At 35.9% G+C, this 20,342-nt stretch overlaps 1 protein-coding gene across 5 annotated transcripts in view; it reads left to right on the forward strand.

The window, feature by feature from the left end:
• The window catches only part of negr1 (neuronal growth regulator 1), a 146,599-nt gene that overhangs the window by 71,642 nt on the left and 54,615 nt on the right, over positions 1-20,342 (forward strand). For all 5 annotated transcript variants that reach the window (XM_067373710.1, XM_067373711.1, XM_067373715.1 and 2 more), the window contains exons 5-6: positions 11,464-11,584; positions 17,989-18,137. In XM_067373710.1, coding sequence (XP_067229811.1) covers positions 11,464-11,584; positions 17,989-18,137 — 270 coding nt within the window. The remainder of the gene's footprint in view (positions 1-11,463; positions 11,585-17,988; positions 18,138-20,342) is intronic.

A 20,342-nucleotide genomic window follows, 5' to 3' on the forward strand; every position in this document is an offset into this window, starting at 1 on the left:
TCTTGAGCTGGTTAAGGTCATATATTTTTATGCATGCAATTTGTTTTGTACATGATTTTATACATGATGCTATACATTTAATCTCTGTAAAGAATATACAGTGCCCTGCACAAATATTGGCACCTTTAGTAAATATGAGCAAAGGCAGCTGTGAAAATAATCTGCATTGTTGTTTATCCTTCTGATCTTTATTTAAACAATTCACAGAATTCTAACCATTCATCGAAGTAAAACAATTGAAAGTGGGGGGAAACTCACATTATGAAATGTTTTTCTCCAATACATGTTGGCCACAATTATTGACACCCCTAGAAATTCTTATGAGTAAAATATCTCTGAAGTATTTTCCCATTCATATTTACATTTTTTTTTAGCACACCAGGGTGATCATGAACATGAAATTGTCCAGCCATAACTTCCTGTTCCACAGGAGTACAAGTATGTGTAAACACAAAGGCCAAATTCCCTTAATCATTCATCACAATGAGTAAAACCAAAGAATGTAGTTCTGATGTGCAGCAAAACATTGTTGAGCTTCACAAGATAGAAAGTGGCTATAAGATAAAAGCTAAGCTTAAGAAGTTCCAATCACCTAAAGATGTTACAAATCTGCCTGGAAGAGGACGTGTGTCTAAATCGTCCTAATGCACGGTGAGGAGGAAAGTTTCAGTGGCCAAAGACTCTCCAAGGATCACAGCTGGAGAATTGCATAGATTAATTGAGTTTTGAATCAAACAACACCTACATCACCAAAAGTTGTTTGAGAGGGTTTCAAGAAAAATCCTCCTTACTGATCCAGAAACAGTCTCCAGCATATTCAGTTGTCAGACACAACTGGAACTTTAAAAGGGACCTGGATCTAAAGTCAGATGAAACAAAAAAAAAAGAGCTTTTTGGCAGCAAACCCACCAGATGGGTTTGGCGCACACATGGATAAAAAGTACCCCATGCCCACGGTTAAATATACTGCTGGATCTTTAATGTTGTGGGCCTATTTTTCTGATGGAGGTCCTGGACATATTGTTCAGTTACATGGTATCATGGATTCTAGCAAATACCAGCAGATAAAAAATCAAAACCTGACCACTTCTGCTAGAAATCTTATAATGGGCGTGGTTGGAACTTCCATCAGGACAATGATCCAAAACAAACATCAAAACCAACACAAAAATGTGTCACTGAGCACAAAATGAAGCTTCTGCCATGGCCATTCCTGTTCCCTGACCTGAACCCTAAAGAAAATGAGTGGAGTAAACTGAAGAGAAGAAGCACCAACATGGAGCTGGGAATCTGAATGATCTGGAGAGATTCTGCATGAATGAATTGTCTCTGATCTCTTGTCAGGTGTTCTCCAAACTCATCAGGCATTATAGGTGAAGACTCAGAGCTGTTATCTTGGCAAAAGGTGGTTGCAATAATTGGGTGCCAATAACTTTTTTCCCCAAAAAAGACACTTGGAGATTCCAAAAGGACACCAAATAACCAAATAATAATAATGTAAGGAGTCCATATAATTCATAAATTTATGCACACCAAAGCACCCATTAAAAAAAAATAAAATAAAACATTACAGAAATTGATTTTTTTTTTTAATCCAAGTGCTTACTGTACAACTCCTGTATGTCACTGCAATTGTCTTTAGATTAATTGCAATCCTCATTCATCAACTGTACAGCGAGACGCTGGTTTGGTTTTGTATATAGGGTTCTCAACCACTCCCCTGTCTGCCATTGGTTGATCAAACAGATTGCCCCACCCCAAACTCACATGAATAGATGAGGTAATGCTGTTGTGTTGGACCTATCAGGATGTGCAAACAGTCTCCATTCATTGTAATTAAATGGAAAAAGCAACCTAGTCTATAGGCTATACTGTAAGTTTTCAGTAATGTGACAAAATTGTAACTGTCCATGTCTAAAATACATGTGTTTACATGGCGGTTTCCTGTAATTGTCCTAATGAGGCTAAGAGTCCACTTCTGCACTCTGTGTAAACATAGTCATTGACTAAGAGGTTATAGTGCAGCTTAAACTTCAGCTTTAATTTGAGGTTATTTAAACAATCTGTGAACAATGTTGCAATTACCATGCCTTTCTCATGCATTCTTTCGATTTTAAATTGGCTGTTCAGCCAGTTGCTTTTGGCCAAATGTGTGTTGTTGAATTTTCTTGCGCAAGAGAGCTGTCAGAAAGTCGTGAGTTAATTTTAGGCATTTGCATTTCGAGTTTGTTGCTGAAGTTTCTCAACATGAGGACCAAAGACTTGTCAGTTCTGATAAAGCATGTTGTCATTAAGCCGAGCAGCAGGATAAACTGATCAGAGGCAGAGGAGGTATGTCCAAATCACCTGTTTAAAAAAATAAAAAAAAACAGAACAGGGAAAAAAGAAGTGCTTGTGATCCAAAGCATACCACCCTATTTGAGAGACATGGCTGTGTGCTATGCCCCAGGCATGTGCGGCTAATTCTGTCTCCCTTGACTTTAGTGATGTGATTGCTTATTAATGTAATGTGAGCTGTAATGAAGATGAATGCTGCTAATGCAACCAACGAGTTTTTCAGAGCCCAGTAGACGAATGGTCTTGACTCTTGACCAACCAAATCATTCCCTAATCCATTTGTGCATGATTTTCACTCACTGAAGACTATTGAAAATGCCTTTCACATGCCCAAAACAAACCAAATCACCATGTTCCTATGGGCCAGATTTCAGTCACTCATTAAATGCTGCAGATTTACAACTAAGTATGTAATAAGGTGACTTTACTCCAGGGGTTTAGTTACTATAGTTAAATAAAACCATAATTTTCATTACTTGAAATAAAATAAATGCTAACTGAAATAGAATAAAATATAAAAAAAAGCTTTATGAAAAAAATAAATAATAATTGAAACTCTTAATAAAAGCTGTATCTCAATGATACTAAAATAACACTGTAAAGTACATAAGATTTTGATTTATTCTCTTTCTTTGGGTTCCCTAAATGGACATCTTGTGTATATTAAGGTCTGTAATTCCTACAAGGTTCAGCATTTTTTGGAAATAAATACTCTCAAATTAAAGCTGACTGTTTGCACTTTAGTCTTATGGTTATTCTAGTTGGGTCATAACAATAATAATAATCGATAGTTTCATTTTCATTTGGTCTGTGCTGCAGTGATAAACCACCAACAAAATGGCCCTATTTGTCCCTAAATGGCCACAATTGTGGGCTGCAATGTAAGCATCAACATTTTTTATTTCGGGGTTCATGTGTAGTTTGTAACATCTTCATATGCATTTTCTAATATTAGCATAATGCAGTTGTATATTTTATGTTGTAGTTTAAATTCACTTTGCATTCTCTTCTCTTTCACAGCTATTATTGGCTGAACAGTGCATATTTAAAAAGTCAGGACTTCATCAGGGTTGTCCTGATTTGTATTCACCTTATTTGTGGTATTTGTAAATGCAATTAAAGACTTTATGCTGTTACTGGCTTGACATTTTACTCTAATGATTATATCCATGCACGTACACATGCATTTATGATTTGACATATTCGTATCACTGAAAGAATTTCCAACGTGTACAGCTGTATTCATTGGGCTGTGCTGTACATTGCAGCCAACCAAGCATATGTTAAAAGCAAGGCCTGATTTTATGGAACATTGAGATTTATCAGAGAAGAAATGCACTGTTACTTGGCACAGTCCAACAGTGACCCATAATTTCTGTATGATTTGATGTGTGACTGAATTTGTAGCAACAGCAAATGTAGATTTGCGAAAATTCCTGAATATTGTAAAGCAATGAAAGGGCCTTTATGTCTGCAAGACTGGATAAGAAGGATATGGGGGAGGCCTTTGGATGGCATTCAGTGTCCTTTTACTTCAGTAGAAACCTAGCATAAAAACTAGCAAGAAGAAGTCAATCTTAACAGTTGTCCAGGGCTTACAATAAGCTTTTGAAATCGATGAATGACATTAGTTCTGTTCCAAAACCTACTGAACTGCCTTGCTGCCTACTGCCTACATAAGCAGCAATTGATTTTAGTAGAGCTAACTGTTAACATGTTGCTAAGAAAATGGCACAACACTCTAATAAGCATAAAAAATGAAAGTAAAATATTATATTTTTAATTACACTGAACTGTTTTATCAATACCTTTTTTATAATGTGCTACATAGATTTCAATAACCATAAAGTACTGTAAATGGCTGCATCCGAAAGCTTAAAATTCTGCTAAAGTAGGAAGGCATCAAGGCACATTTGAATCCAATGTTAGCTTTACTTCCTTTCTCCTGAGATACCTTTATCTGATCAATATTTAAAGACAGCTAAGATGTATCCTTCGCTGCCTTTGATATCCCACAATCCTGTGCATTCCACTTGGTGACAGTTAAAGGGATAGTTCACCCAAAAAAATGAAAATTCTGTCATCATTTACTCAGCCTCAGTTTCTTCCAAACCTGTGTAAATTTCTTTGTTCTGTTGAACACAAAGGAAGATATTTTGAAGAATGTGGGAAACTAAACAGTTCTGGGGCCCCATTGACTTCCATAGTATTTTTTTTCTCCTACTATGGAAGTCAAAGTGGCCTTTCTACAAACTTTCTTCAAAAGATCTTCCTTTGTGTTCAGCACAACAAAAAAATGTATACAGGTTTGGAACAACTTAACGGTGAGTAAAACATTAAGATGACATCTGGACGTTGCATTTGGACGTCAGTTTGTGTGTATGTGTATGTTTTTGACCAATGTTTTCCACTTTTGATGCTATTTCTATCAGAAAATTTGTATTGTAGTAATTAAATATTTGCTTAGTTATCAACAAAGACTCTTTATTTTGTTCTACTTTATTAAACCATTTATTCTGCCTCAGAACTCTGTCCGAAATCAGTTTTGTGAGGTACCTTTGTGCGCAAATGTCATTGCTTTTAGATGCAGCTGATGTCCTTCTTTAATGAAGTTCTGGCATGCACTGGACACACATGATGCTTTGTCCTTCGTAATTTTTTCTGTGATGTAAATGTAGGTTTTGAAACTAGAAATTAGAAGTAATAAAAGGCCACTTGCTCCCTAAAACTGTGAACTATGTAACTCTGACGCACATACTAACAAAAGACTTTAATACATTTTCATAAATGACACTGAATTATGCCCCTTTAATATTACAAGGCTTCGCAGATAAATAACTGATTGTCTGGAGTGCCCATCTTCCATCCACAGTACAATATGGCTCCTATTCTTCAGCATGATAGGCTAAAAGCCAATTTGTCTATTTACATAGATTTGTGACACTGTGGTTAATGATTTCATTCAACTCCATACTTTTCTCCACAGTTTGTATTCTCTATGGGGCACACAAAGCCTATGTTCCCTTAGCATGAATGTTATTTATAAGAATTGGATGTGTTAGAGAAAGAACATGATGTTATTCTTGAATTTTAAATGGAAAACTTAATGAATTAATAAATCCTGGCTGTTAAACCCAGTGCTGGCGAACAGAATAGGACAATGAGGTGGAGACAGCATTTGGAGCAGTCTCTCTGTTTATAAGCTGATAAGTCATGGACTGATGAGTCTATTCCTTAATTGTGAAGAAAACTCATTTTAGCCTCTGGCTGAAGAGGTGGGTTATTAATTGATCTTGTAATTAAAATAACATGTTATACTTGTTGGGAGGATAAAGGTGCAAGACTATATAAATCATCCCTTCCTCCAAAGCGTCTCTGTAACATGTGATAAATTAATTATTGTTGGTCGGGAGATGTGCCAGTTAGTCATCCTGTACATCCACCCGACATCAACATTAGTGAACTTTAAAGTCAGACATGCTGTGATGTTCTAAAACCTATTAAGAGGGAAAATAATAAACTGGATTAGCATGCAGTTTCAGTTAACCCACTAACCTCTGGCTTCAGAGTGATAATAGAAAATCCTATTTAACTTCAGATTTGTTTTCCCCTTGAAAAATCAGGTTACACCAAGCCTAGATTTATCCCAACAATACAAATATTATTCAATAGCAGTCTATTTTGAATTAGTCAACCTGCTTTTTTGTACTTGTCAAATCTGTGCATGAAAGAGAACTCACAAAGGCGCTTAACCCTAGGGAACCTTGTTTGGCATATATTGACGTATTCACCGATTTGTGAGGTGCTGTGTTCACAGGTATTCTCAAACATAATCTCTGCCTTGTCATTTTAATTTGCGTTTGTGATCAAGCCGCAACTGGCAAATTTGTCAAACAGTAAGCCCCGCAGCATACATTTTTCATGCCAACTTTGCTATTTTCAGACCCTCCCATCTGGTACGAGCTTAGAAACTCACCAATGATTTACAGTTGCACCCTTTTGTTATGAAGCCTGTAAATGACTAGGATTGTAGGGCTTTTGTGGTTTTTACTCTGTGATTTTGCATTAGCCAGTGCTGGAATGTGATTGGTATAAAGAGAGCTCCTTAAAAGACTAATGTAATTGTCTATCTTAGAAGCTGTGGATATGGTTTTAATAGGGATTTTGTCTTCTTTCATTGTGTGGATTGGGACTTGCACTCTGTTAAAGAACATTTAACAGTATAGTTCACCTAAAAAAAAATGAATATTTTGTCATCATCCCCATGTTGTTACAAACCTGAATCACTTGGTTTCAGCGGTCAGTGGTCTCTAAAACAACACTGGACCATATTGACTTTCTTTGAATGGATAGTTGAAACATTCTTCAAAATATCTTCATTTGTGTTTTGCAGAAGAAAGAAAGTCATACAAGTTTGGTATGACATGAGAGAGAGAGTAAGCAATGACACAATTTTCATTTATCCTTGATAAATCATGTGCTTTATTTATTATAAATTGCTCTTTTGTGGATGGTTTTGCTGTGTATCCTGTGTTGATTCTTGTTATGAAAACTGAAAATTGCCTTTATTCACAATCAAATAAGAATTTTGTCATTTGGCATCAGGTTTTTTCTTTTCTTTTCTTTTTTTTTCAAATGTATTCAATAACTAGCTGATCCATTCACTTTTCTGCTGTAAAATATATGTTGATGTTTGAAATTAGATGACTTGCATGAACTCTGTCCCACGAGACCCTTTATCACTGCAGTATATGTGCTCAAACGATTTTAATTAATATGAAAAGTTGTGGTTGCAGTTGTGGCTAATGCTTTGTTTTCCTCCCTGGGTAGTTCTTGCTAATGCAGCTTTATAATGAACTGGATCATCCCTCAGTGAGGACAGATGCAGTGGTTTGTCAGATACGAGAAGTTAGCTATGTGGATATATATCAGAGCCAGCTTCTCTTGTGCTATTAGGCAGCCTGCCAAGGCATGCCAATAGCTTACAATACAGCACAAATCTCAGTGATGAATGACACAGACAGATACATACCATATCTCACCCTCAGCAGATTTCAGCCGCTCTCAAATCTCTGTTTTTATGTGCAAAACACATAAGCTGAATTAACTTGAAATCCACTTGTGTAACCTCCAATATGGAGGTGTTTTTGCAGATTTGAAGCATGTACACACATAACAGACGCATAGATGTTTCTAGTAAATGCACTCTTGGATTCTCTCACGTTGGCTCTATATGTAGAGAATTTTCTGATTCTGCCTCTGAATGCCGTATTATAGCATCCAAATCCATTTAAAGTAAGCTCACACTGATTAACGGGCCAGAGGAGGTGTGAAATATTGCAACTACATCCAAACTGAAATGTCAGGTAGTGTGGCAAATGTTTGAAGTGAACAGAGCTAGAGATTCTGTTTTCTGTTAAAGACTGAACTTGCCATCACAAATACGGACACTTTCATGCCACCTGACTGACACCTGATTTGAATTGCCAAAATCTTTTTCTCTACAGAGACTGGCGGTTCTAAATATGCATTCTCATATTGTGAATTGTAGGGCTGCACGATATTGAAGAAAAATGTGATATGTGATAACTCGTTGAATAATGCTACATTCAATATGCTATACCATAATGCTTTAAGTGTGTAAAATAAATGTAAATTATATTTAATGTCCCCCTAATTTTATCCCTTAAAACTCATCTTTGACCACCAAAATGACATATTTAAACATTTTCTCTTGTGAAAAAAAATTTCTTCATGCCTTAAAATAGCTTGAATGTAACTCTACACCCTTGCCACATTTAATAGACACGGGTCAATGATAATGCAAATTAGCCCCGCCTCCACTTGCTCACGCCAGCTCAGAGATCAACTCTGTCAACTTACTCAGGTAAACGCTGTACAATGGTATCGCTCTTAACAACATCAGACACATAAGGGTAATTAATATGATTAGCCTTTTGCTTGACTGTTGTCAAACAGCTAAAAATGTGTTGCTAATGTTACATAAACCATGTTCCTGTTTGCCATGTCAGAGTCAGACAGCTGCCTTCTAACAATCAGTATCCTTACAAATGCTTTGAACAACTCAGAACATTGGTGGAGAAAGGCAAATTGTTCATCCTAACATTGTAATATACATCATACACCCACTATATTGCTAAATTTACCCGATTTTTCATATCAACAGAAAAATATGCCAGGATAACCAGGCTTCTCTCGAGACTCCCCTGCTAGTTCGCTGTTAATAATATGCTAAAGCCTGCCAGCACATTGACGTGATTGGTTACAAGGTTGTTTTTGATGTCATAGACGCTAGTCTTTTTTTCACTGCAGTTTTAAGGAGAAAATAATCAGCAATGGTGTTGACATATGAATTTGCAAATGATTTGTCTTAACGCATATTAAAAACACCACATAGACATATAAACAACATTAAAAACTTGATTTTCACAGGGGGACTTTAAATATATTTAAAAACTGAAAATGATATAATAACCACATTTCTATTTGTAAGAAGAAAGCATCCCTACAAATTCTGAAAGTGAACAGCAGTGTTTTACTGTAGCATTACATAAAAAAGTAAGTGTTATTTTAACATCCAGGGGATTTAGGGTTTCAGGTAGACCTACATTAGATGTATTTAACAACAGAAATTGATCAAAATAATATACTGATTATGAATATACTGATATATATACTGATTCTTATTAAAGCTACAAAAGTTATTCAGTCAAGAGCAGTGAGTGATTTTCTCTTTGTCTTTTGTTGTTTGATTAACATTTAGCATACAGATGGAAACAGGTTTAGGCTGCTGTCACTTTAAGAATTGCACAGATCCAATATATATTGTTACACATGCGTTTTCTTTCTCAAATGTTTACTTCACTTAAGATATAACTGACAGTGTATTTGTGTGTATTTGGCCACTTAAGCTATAATATATTTTATTATATATTCATTACATTTATTTTGTACAATTGCAGAATAATCTGTTCTTGCACAGAATTGGATGTTAACAACTTATCAAATAACAAAGCTTTTGCCTACTTTTCACTCTCTAACCATACTCTTCCTCTTCTTTTCGTTGAATATCATGCTTCACTCCGACATGCACCAGATTACAGGAGTAAAATGATTTTTAAACAGATCTTTTATTTTAAATTCTCTGCATTCTCAGCCTTGTCCTTTCTACATGCATATATTATAGGCTCAGCAGCCATTTGTCCTCAGCAATGTGTTCCTTTAATCTCTTATTTTATGTTATCCTTATATCTTATGCTAGCGTGCTTCTGTGAGGCTCAAGTTATGTAATGCTCCCTAGGCATTTTCATGGGCTGATGCCTGTACTGTAAATGCATGATCCAGCCAAAGCACAAGATTCATCCGTTGCCACTTTTTGGATCAGACAGAATTCTCTTACAACATATGCCAAAACTCTGCATTCAAGCAGTGTTGATTTGTCACTGCTATTTTCATACCTTCCCAGGAGATTGTGCAGTGAAGAAATGTTGAGCAGCACAGTATCACAGAACAAAATATCTCAACGCAGTGATTATAGTGATGGATATCCATAATCTTTATACACGGTTATACAACCATGAAAACCTGGATATTTTAACATTTTGTTTTCTAAAAACATTTAGTAATTGTATTAAACAGTAATTAAAGTAATTGGTTCCTAACATACAAATAGGAATCCATCTAGGGATCCCTGTTAAAAAAAGTATTTTCTACTATGAAGGTCATGAAACAGTTAATTTAAAAAAAAAAAAAAATGTATTTTTGAATTACTATAGTTTTTCTTCTAATCTTCAGTGACTAATGTTTCTCCCTCATAATTAGTCATTAACTATAAAAATAGTGAGATTTTTTTCCCCTCGCAATTACTGTTTGATGCTTTGACTTTTTAAATGTTGTAAATTAGTTTTCCTGATATGTGAAATTTTATTTTATTTATTTTTTCCCTCCTCACACTTACTGTTAGATGCTTTGATTTTTTATTTTTTTTTATTATGCAAATTAGCTTTCCTGATATGTGAAATGAGAGAAACTGTCACTTTTGTGTACAGTGTAGGGAAGCTCATGGCTTTATTTTTGTTGAATGATGTGACATATCTGCGTGAAGTTACTATGGAGCCCAAGTCTAAGAACTTCATTCTAAAAAAATCACTTGTTACTGTTCTCACCACAATAGTGGAAATTTCTTTTCAGCCCTCAGATAACATGAAATGTATAACACAGAAGGCCTGGAGAACTTCATACCTTCAACTGTGGGGCTATAGAAGAGAATGTCAAAAATTCAATCAGGAAAAAATAGTCTGAACACAGACCTCAATAACTTGCAGGTGATTTTCAAAGAATGAGTTGCCTGGAATATAAATGTCCCCCACTCAAATTCAGACATAGCAAGTAATTTAACGCTAGCTAGAAAGACATAAGTGGATCACCTGCTCGAAGAGAGTTATTTTCTGATTTTTTTTCACATCATGTTCAACTTAGTATTCAGTACAGGCCTGCTTTATTTGTGTGTATATTAAGTATGGTGTTATTTCTTTCATAGCCTTTTTCTATATGTCCTTTTGAGTTTGTACACATGTCATTCTAGTAGCTTTCTCTGTTTACTCATGCTGTAAGAAGTAATACAATGAAGATTTATGTATGATAAACATTTCTTCTTTTTTTTTTCAACTGAGAGGTTGTTGCTTCTTGACTGAAAAATTCAGCCTGTAGTTAAAGCTTGTTCACCGATGCCGCTAGAGAGATTTACACTGCATTTGTGAACATGAAAGGACACTCATTTTACATTCACATATTCAGAGAACCTTCCTCAGCTCCCCAGCCTTTGAACAGCCATTAAACAATTTATCACTGAGCAGTTAATTTCTTTTCTCTAACCCTTGGGACGAATGGTATTTCTAAGCATTGCACCCATAAGATTTACACATGTTGACCACTCTGAATCTTGTTGCTAATTCATTTCTGCCTCTTTCACACGACTGTAAATGAAAACTTTGCGTCTTCGAAGGCTTTTCCTCTCAGGCTCGGAGGGTTAGTTTATTTGAGTTTGCTTATTATGTGTGTTCACTCTTGCCCTAAATAATGTTGGTTTTTATTTTCTTTCTGTAGTTCCTCCAGCAATCCATGAGATGAAAAGTCACGGGGTTCGACCCGGTCAGATTGCCCTGCTGAGATGTGAGGCAGCAGCTGTCCCCTCTCCAGTCTTCGAGTGGTACAAGGGGGAGAAAAGGTAAAACCAAGAGTGATAGATGATAAAAGCCTTCATTTCATTAGCTTAGCTGTACAGTAATCATTTATCACACATTATGCATGTTAAGTGAGTTTATTTGTGATTTAGCATGCTCACCACAGAGAAAAGTGTGCCTATTTTGAGCAGTATTCATTTGCAGTCCCTACATTTGTTGAATCCACAGAATAATTACTGTACAATCAAACTGTACACCAGTTTTGAGAATTTTGCCTAAGTTTTAATCACTGAAAGTCGATCTAAAGCTGAATTACAGTCTTTAGTAGTATTAGTTTAATGGCTATGGATCTGCAGCTTATCAAATATTACAAAGTGGCTTATTAAAGAGTCTTAATTTCGAAAGATAGTGACTCTTGGCACAGCATAAGCTCATGAAAATCACTTTCGCAACTTAACCATCATTTTTAACTTTTAATTAAAGTCATACACTTCTGGCAAAAATAATCTAACTTTCTAAAAGAGCTCTGAAGCAAATTGCACCATTTGATCAATCTGAAAAGTTGTCTTGACTGATCAGTCAGGATTATGTATTATTTTAAGGGTTTTTTTAAGTATATTAACAATTTATTAGAGTTTTTGGAGGGCACAATTCATTTTTCATGCCCAAAAAAGTACTTCCTTCAGAAGGAAATCCTTGTGTTTACAAGGCATTAAAGGAATAGTTTGCTTTGGTTTAGGCTTTGGTTCTGTGAAAATGAAATGTCAAATCAGATCCATCTTTAACTCTTCAGTTGTCATGACACTCAGTATGCTTCTAGTTTTCTATCAACTGTGCACAAGTATCAGCACATAATGTGACTTTTTTCTTTTTGCAGTATAATGATGGTTACAGATGGTTAAGTAGATGTAAGGGAGATAAGACCAATCGCAATTCAATATGCAAATGAATGCAAGAAAGAATGCCAATTGCAATTAAGTATGCAAATATTCATCACTGTCAGCACACTGAAAAACACTGGCACACTGCTAACTGTTCCAATTTATTGCCGTTTCGACCTCTTTCTGGAAGAGTCAGTGTTTTGTTTTTTAGGGTTTTTGTTGTTTTTGGTGAACATTTTTGTGGCTGTGCACCAGCATTTTTTTCTACTGGGCTGTAGATGTGTATATATTATTTTTCTACATCTCCAATTCTTTCACAGTGGAAGATTTTCAGAATTTAATTAAACATTTCATAAAGTATACTTATATAAAAACTAATGGTAGAGAGTCTGAAATTACTTGCTGAATAAATGGCAGAAAACTGTGTAGGCGAGTAAAAATGTTTGAGGAATGATTCTATGATTCACAGTAACATTTGATTGTTTAAAAACAGCCCAATTAATGAAATGTGATTGAATGTGATGATAAAATAAATAAATAAATCTGAGGTTTACCTAAAAATGTCATCTAATAGTCTACTTCTGACACAATTTTTATACAGTCACGTTAAACTAGAAATAGGTACAAATCTACAGTATGTTAGGAAGATCCATCTATCTTAACCCTGCATTTTAATTGTATGTTTGTATAACCTCATCACTAGTAAAGAGCATTCCAAGTCTTTGCACCAATCAGTGTTGACTCAAGTGGTGGTTCTTGAATTTAAATACCAAATTACCCCATTACCCATCATTTACCCACTCTTGCTGAGTACGATCTGAATCAGCAGTTCACACTGTGCTAATTGTAATTATAGGCTTCACTCGATTTATTCAAATTGCAAAGGAGGCTTATTGGCATTGGGTCTGTACTCTGCTTAATCTAAGGCTTTACATCGAACATTGTTGTTATAAACTGTCTGTTTTACTGTATTTGTCTGAATGTGCAGACTCAATGCTGAACTAATGGCAGTGAGGTGCAGGAAAACAGTGAAAGAGAAACCATTCCAGAGAAACCAACTAATACTGAAGAAACCAAAAGGAATAATGCATAGAATTCATGAATTAGTTTGGTTTTTTTAAGATAATCATGAAAAGTCATAATCATATTTTTATGAAGTAGATATATTCTTATTAATGTAAAGGTAGTTGGGTCTCGAAATTAGGTTCTTTTGTGATGGAAAGCACTTGTGAAATTGCGACTCCCATTCTGTTTTCCAGTTGCAACATGTAATTGCTTGTAAGTAGGGATGCACAGTTTTACCGGCTAATTATCTGTATCGGCTGACAAAAGCAATTATTTTTTACTATCGGCCATTGACCAATTGACCCTTCGCAAAGACCCACCCCTCTTAGTTACGGTTGCTATGTACGACAAGCCATGGCGCTGTCACGCCACACAGAGTGAAAAATACATCGCGGAGCAAAGAGGACACTAACAACACATCGACAGACAAGGCAGAGCAGGTTATTTATGATATTAAACAAAGTCACAGCTTTTGAGTTTTTCAAGTTCAAGTCCACCGAGGTTAATCTTCTAATTCCTGACTGCTTTGTTGGATAAAATGGCAGATTCGGCGTTATGATTGGTTAGATCGTTTGTCAATCAAACTCCCGGCAAGGGGTCAATTGTTTAAAAACCGCCAATAATCAGTGCCTAATTATATCCTGTCAATCAAAAGGGGTGAAAAAATGTGTCAGACTGCAACTCATACTGTGTGTGAAGAAAATGTCTTGTGTTCAATTTAGGGCTGTCAAAGTTAATGCGACAATAACGCATTAACAGTTTAAAAAAAAAAAATTGTGATGTTAAAGCAGACTCTATTTAACCCTTTGAATCACTTTTAGTTCAAGCCAGGGTTGCCAGGGATTTTTTCCCTACACCAAACATTATTTGTATAGTGACTCTCATCCAATAGTCGCAAAGAGCTTTATGCTTTTGTTTCTTCTGATAAGAAACAGTGTCAGCTTTTGAATTCTGTCCATTTTATCACAAAATTCAAACGATATATGGCGTTTTGATGGTGTTAAATGTGACGTGCCTTAGTACAAGCAGTATCACGGAGCGTGAGTCACGGCCAGCCCCCCACCCCCCCCCATCTTGGGCTTCTTGCCCCCCCTAAAAATATCATTAAAAACCATGCTGTGTATTGTAGTGTTGTCAAAAGTACCGACTTCGGTACCTAGTCGGTACTGAAATTTTAAAAATGTGACGCTTTGAGCGCTGTTGAGTGGATTCCTAAACATCTCTGATTGGCCGTTGTTTTCACGGCTGATCGGATATGTCTGTGACAGGCTTCAATGATCAATGCTGTAAAAACGTTGTAAATAGTCATCAATTAATCTCTTCACTAAGCGCTTACACAGATACACACGGGAGTGTTTTAAGGCAGGCGTCTATCGCGGATCGGTCCACTGTTAGACGCTTGCTTTTTTATCACTCGCGCTCCCACTTTCAAAACACTTTCAAATTCAAACACTTCCGTGTGCTTTCAAATGCTCCCACGCGTTGATCATTGTAGCCAATCACAGGCATATCCGATGAGCGCGTCAACATAATGGCCAATCAATCACGAATAACAGTGCTCAAAGCGTCACGTTTTTAAAAATTCAGTACCGATAGGTACCGAAGTCGGTACGTTTGACAACACTAGTGTATTGTAAATAATATAATGGTATATACTTAAAATAATTGTATAAGTATTAAACCAATACAAATGCAAATGCCTCACAGTGCTTTGGTCCACTGCCTGCTTTCCTCGACCTCACCTACACGCACACGTCCGGTGGGAGAGAACCAGGGTGTATAGTTTACAGCATTAGTTGGGAGAGATTTTTTTTTCCTTAAAGCTGCAGTCCACAATTTTTTTCTCTTTGTCGCCATCTCTGTTTGAAACCTGCAATTGCAGTCATATGCGAAATAGGAATCTGTACGTGCATTGTGCCTCGGCACAGCTCGTCAGCACGGATGAATCTAATGTTTGCTGTCAGTCACCGCACCGGTGTGGATAATGCACTTCAGAATCACAGATTCTACGTCTTGAAAGTATGACCAATATAAGAATTTTCACTGGAAAATGTCATCTGAACAAGTAACATGTCTGCCACTTTTGTTCTGACCAACTGAGGAAAAAAGCATTAGGCCTACAATAAATCGCACTGCCAATGATGATTAAATCTAACGATCGCTTAGCTCGGATCACGACAAACTGTGCAAATTATTATTACTGTTATACTTTGTTCTCAAATTGTTGATATTAACTAGGGATGTGGCATGACATCACTTTGTTGCAGAGACGCTATTGGATGACAACAACATTGCCATAGCAAACTGTGAGATATGTAAACTTGGGATCGCAAGAGGTGGAAAGGAAAAGGCTACATTTAACACAACAAACCTGATATGGCACCTCAAAATTTAATTTAATCTATTTTAAGTTGAGGTGCTATTTGTTTTTATATTAGACTTTTTTTATATTTACTGTTGCACTGAAGTCCAAAAGTGAAGAATTTATGTTATTTATTACTTGATTGTTCAAGCTACCTCACAGAAGTGCTCTGTTTGTTAACAGAGTTGTTGAATGTTAAAATAAGGTGAATTAAATAAAAAAATAAGGAACATCCTGGATCTGTTTTTTTGCTCTTCTTTATTCTTTTTTTATGTATTATAGAAGTATCGGATCGGGACTCGGTATCGGTAGATACTCAAAATCAAATGACTCGGACTCGAGGGCAAAAAAACCTGATCGGGACATCCCTAATATTAACAACATCAGCATTACGTGACTTTGTATTTAGTGTATATTAGCGTTTCCTGTAGATTTCCATTTTTGTAGCCACTCCACAGTCCAAAGTCTTTTGCTTTTTGACTACGGCTGAATCTCCAGTTGTCACTGATGATTGTCATTTGGATCTTTCTGGATTACAATCCGCCATCGAAATGATAAGTTTAATTATTTCAGCTGCTGTGAGAAAAGGCTATAAATGTGCCGCTACCAGCAACATCCTCACGTGATAAAACCGACTAGCCTGGCCGGAACTCCTTCCTTTCTGTTTACGGACATGACGTAATGACACACAGAGGAACTGCTGCATGCTCGAATTTCCCGCGAAAATCCACCAGGTCGCACTTATTATAAAACATTATTACAAGCTTACCATTGAGAATCAAGCTGAGATAATGAGATAGTTTTGAACACTGGTTGGTTATGTACTTAAAATCAAATTTTGGATAATTTTTAACCAAAAAAAGTTACAGACTGCAGCTTTAAGAAAATCAAAATATCAGTATCGGCAAAGAAATTTAGTATGGGTGCATGTCTACTAGTAAGTAAAAACAGATTCTGAACAGAATGATATATCAGTAAGGTGATTCTGAATAGATATTATAATGTTTTTGTGTATAATGTCCTATATTGCTCAGATACAGCATTAGCAATGGTCTTTTGTTTTAAGAAAAGTTTTTGTTCTTATTTAAGTAAGTGTCAGCAGGAGACAAGCTACTTGAGAGTTGTGGGACAAAAGGTCAGCACATCGCTTTACCTGTGAGAGTAACATGGATGACCCAGAGTCAGGACTCTCAAGAGCAGCTGCTGCTGAACTTTAGACCTTGACAAAGCTACAAGCCATGTGCAAATTTTTCTGCTTCTGATTTTCCTTTGGGCAATTCCCTCAGGACCAGGGACAATTGTAACATTTTTTACATTTTCCTTTATAACTCACAGCCTACCATATATCTACCTGCCATCTTTTGGTGTAAGAAACATTAATATGTGTCAAAAACAAAAACTTAGATGTGTAACATGAAAGACATTCACAAGAAATCAATGTTATCATCCTCCATAACAGTGTAATGCCTCAAAGGAACAATAATACTTTTTTAAATATTTATTTATATCTTTAAATAGTTTTCACCTTTATTTTTGTGCTAGTTCCTTTAGCTTTTAGGAATTATTCATGTTTATCCCTCATGTTCTGACTTTATTGTCTTTCTGTTTGGGGTTCCACACTGGGGGAAAATAGCCATTTCAGAATGATCCTTTTATTTTCCGTTCAAGTTAAAATCTAGTTAGATATTATTGAAACTCTGATCCTCTGTTTTAACATAAATGTATTTTTTAAAAAAGAAAAAGAAAAGAAGACTGTTCTCCAGAATAATAGAATAATAATTTAGTTAAATAGTTTTAACCAAAGCAAAAAAAATAAAACATAATATATATATATGTTTATATGTACATAATATATATATATATATATATATATATATATATATATATATATATATATATATATATATATATATATATATATGGTATTTTCTGTGTTTGTCTTGCACAACCATTTTTTTGCAGTTCACTTCAAATCAATTTTTAAAAGTCCATATATCCCGTGTAGTCTCTCTGCATGTATAAATGAAAAGAGAAAGTGCTGTTAAAATAGTTTTTGATGGATGGATTATTAGCATGTCACACTGCAGCACACTGGTGTCACTGCCTGACATGTCACGTCAACTGATGGTCTTATTTTCAGGATTAACATGGGCCAAGGAATAGACATCAAGAACCTCAGCTCCAGATCAGTTCTCACAGTCAAGAACATGACACAGGATCGCTATGGCAACTACACCTGTGTGGCCGTCAACAGGTTGGGAACAGCCAATGCCAGTGTGCCTCTGATTCGTAAGTAACAAGCATTACTCTCCCCTGGTTAACTCTTGTTGTGCTGATAGTTGCTTTTTTTCACATATAGTCGTCACAGAGCTCCGCCGAGAAAACGCAGTGTTTTCACCCATCTTTAATACATATGTTGCAGAGGAGGAAATGAGAGAAGATGGTACTCAAATAAGTCATTGTTTTAGAGCCTGAAGTTTTCTGTGAAGCATTTTCAAAGAGCTATCGCATTTAAAATGAGATGCAATTTCTTTGAGAGGTCTGTTTGAAATGCTTAGTGTTTTTCTGATTCAGTGGTCGCCGAGTCAATAATAAAAGTAAGTGGGCTAACAAGATAAACAAATGAAAAAGAAAAAAAAAACAACAGTAAAAAATAGTGCTAGTCTTAAAGGTGGCAGATGGAAAAGTTAAGTCCCTTGCTTTCAAATGAAGCATATCAAAGGCCCAGCTGAGATGAAAATTCCAGTATCTTTCACGTTCTACTGAAGACCGACAGTCTGTGATGCGGGAAACCCAGAAAGCTGCATCTTCTCCTCCCACTAGAGTTACTTCGTTCTTATTTTCCTCATCGCTAATGAAAAGGAAACCTACCCTACTGTGCTCCTAATGAGAAATGGCAAGCAATTCCTCCACAACACACATAGTCACATCTGCAGAGATTGCAAATGCAAGAGCTGGTCATCGTTGCCTGGGCCTAAATTGCTGTTATAATATTGGTCAATAAGTATTGATGAAGCAAAGGTGGATTCAGGGACACATTAATATTTAATGGAGGACCTCAACCTCAGAGACAAGGTGTGGAGTACTAATCAAAGTGCAGTGTTTGATTTTCTCCTCAGCATTTTGCTCTATTTTTAGCCCAGCGTATGATTTCCGCCCGTATATTTTATACCTAATATCGATTGAAAGTGTTTCCTAGATTATTCCCACAGATTTGTATTGTTGTCTCTGCATCCCAGACATGCAGTATCTCCAGTCGACCACTATAGTCACAGAATTAACTACTTTCCCCCTATGGAACCGGCTGGGTCATTTACTGTACTGTATGCCTGCCAACATCAAGGTGATTGAGTGCTTTTGGCGTCTACAAAGAGTATTTAGCATAGTGAAATGCTCTTTAATAGCAGAGATGAGCTCCCATTAAAGGTCCTCTGTGACAAGGTGAATGTAGGGGGGGTAAAAGCCATTATTCCATTTCGCTAGGATGTTTAGGTAGGACTTGCATGTCAAAATTCATTGTTTTTGGACGAAATGAGGGATTGATTTTGGCATTTTTGTTAGCGCATTTGTTAGCATTTCTTAAAGGGATAGTTCACCCAAAACCAAAAATTTGGTCATCATTTTCTCACCTTTATTTTGTTCCAAACCTTTATGCATTTCTTTCTTCTGAGGAACAGAAAATTAAAACAATATATATATTTTATTTTATTTATTTATTTTTTTTTAAACTGGAATACAATGTTGTTTTGGACATGATTGACTTTCTTTGTAGGGATAAAAATATTTGAAAGATGCTTAAAATATCTTCTTTTGTATTCTGCTGAAGACAAAATGTCTAACAGGTTTGGGATGACATGAGGATGAATACATAATGACAGAATTTTTGGATGAACTGTCTCCAAAATGAACCCTCAAAACAGGCATTTTCATTGTCACTATATCTACACTGGCCCAGTATTACCACTTAAAGAGAGCTGGCACACAAGTCTGAACTTCATTGGCCTGAATATTTTATTTCTCATTGTTTTATGCTTCACATAAAGTGTATGTTTGAATGTAATCCTTAACAGCAGAAATAGAATGTTAACTGACATTATGCTTAAGAGATTAAATTTTCATTAAGAAAAAGTGCACTTTCATGAAACGTTGGCGTTGGCATGCACTCTGCTAATGACGTTAGAGTCAGATACACTCAGAGATCGAACCACATGTTTAAAACTGCATTATTTAAGCCTTACCAATTGCCAAATGACCCCAATATAGCTAATGGCCTTGGTTGCAATAGTCAGAGACTGTAGATCTGTAGATAAAAAATGCATGTCAAAGTAAAACACTCAGTCAGTCTTTGTTTTCCTAATGTCTCAATGGGAATTCATTACTGTGAAAGATATTAACTCTCAAGAATGAGTTTAGCACATACTAGTAATTGATTATAATGAAAATAATCTCACAGAATGCTGATTTTTAGTGCATACAACTGGGATAAATGATTGC

Source organism: Chanodichthys erythropterus, chromosome 21 (genome assembly GCF_024489055.1).
Source record: "Chanodichthys erythropterus isolate Z2021 chromosome 21, ASM2448905v1, whole genome shotgun sequence".
NCBI classification, from domain to species: Eukaryota; Metazoa; Chordata; class Actinopteri; order Cypriniformes; family Xenocyprididae; genus Chanodichthys; species Chanodichthys erythropterus.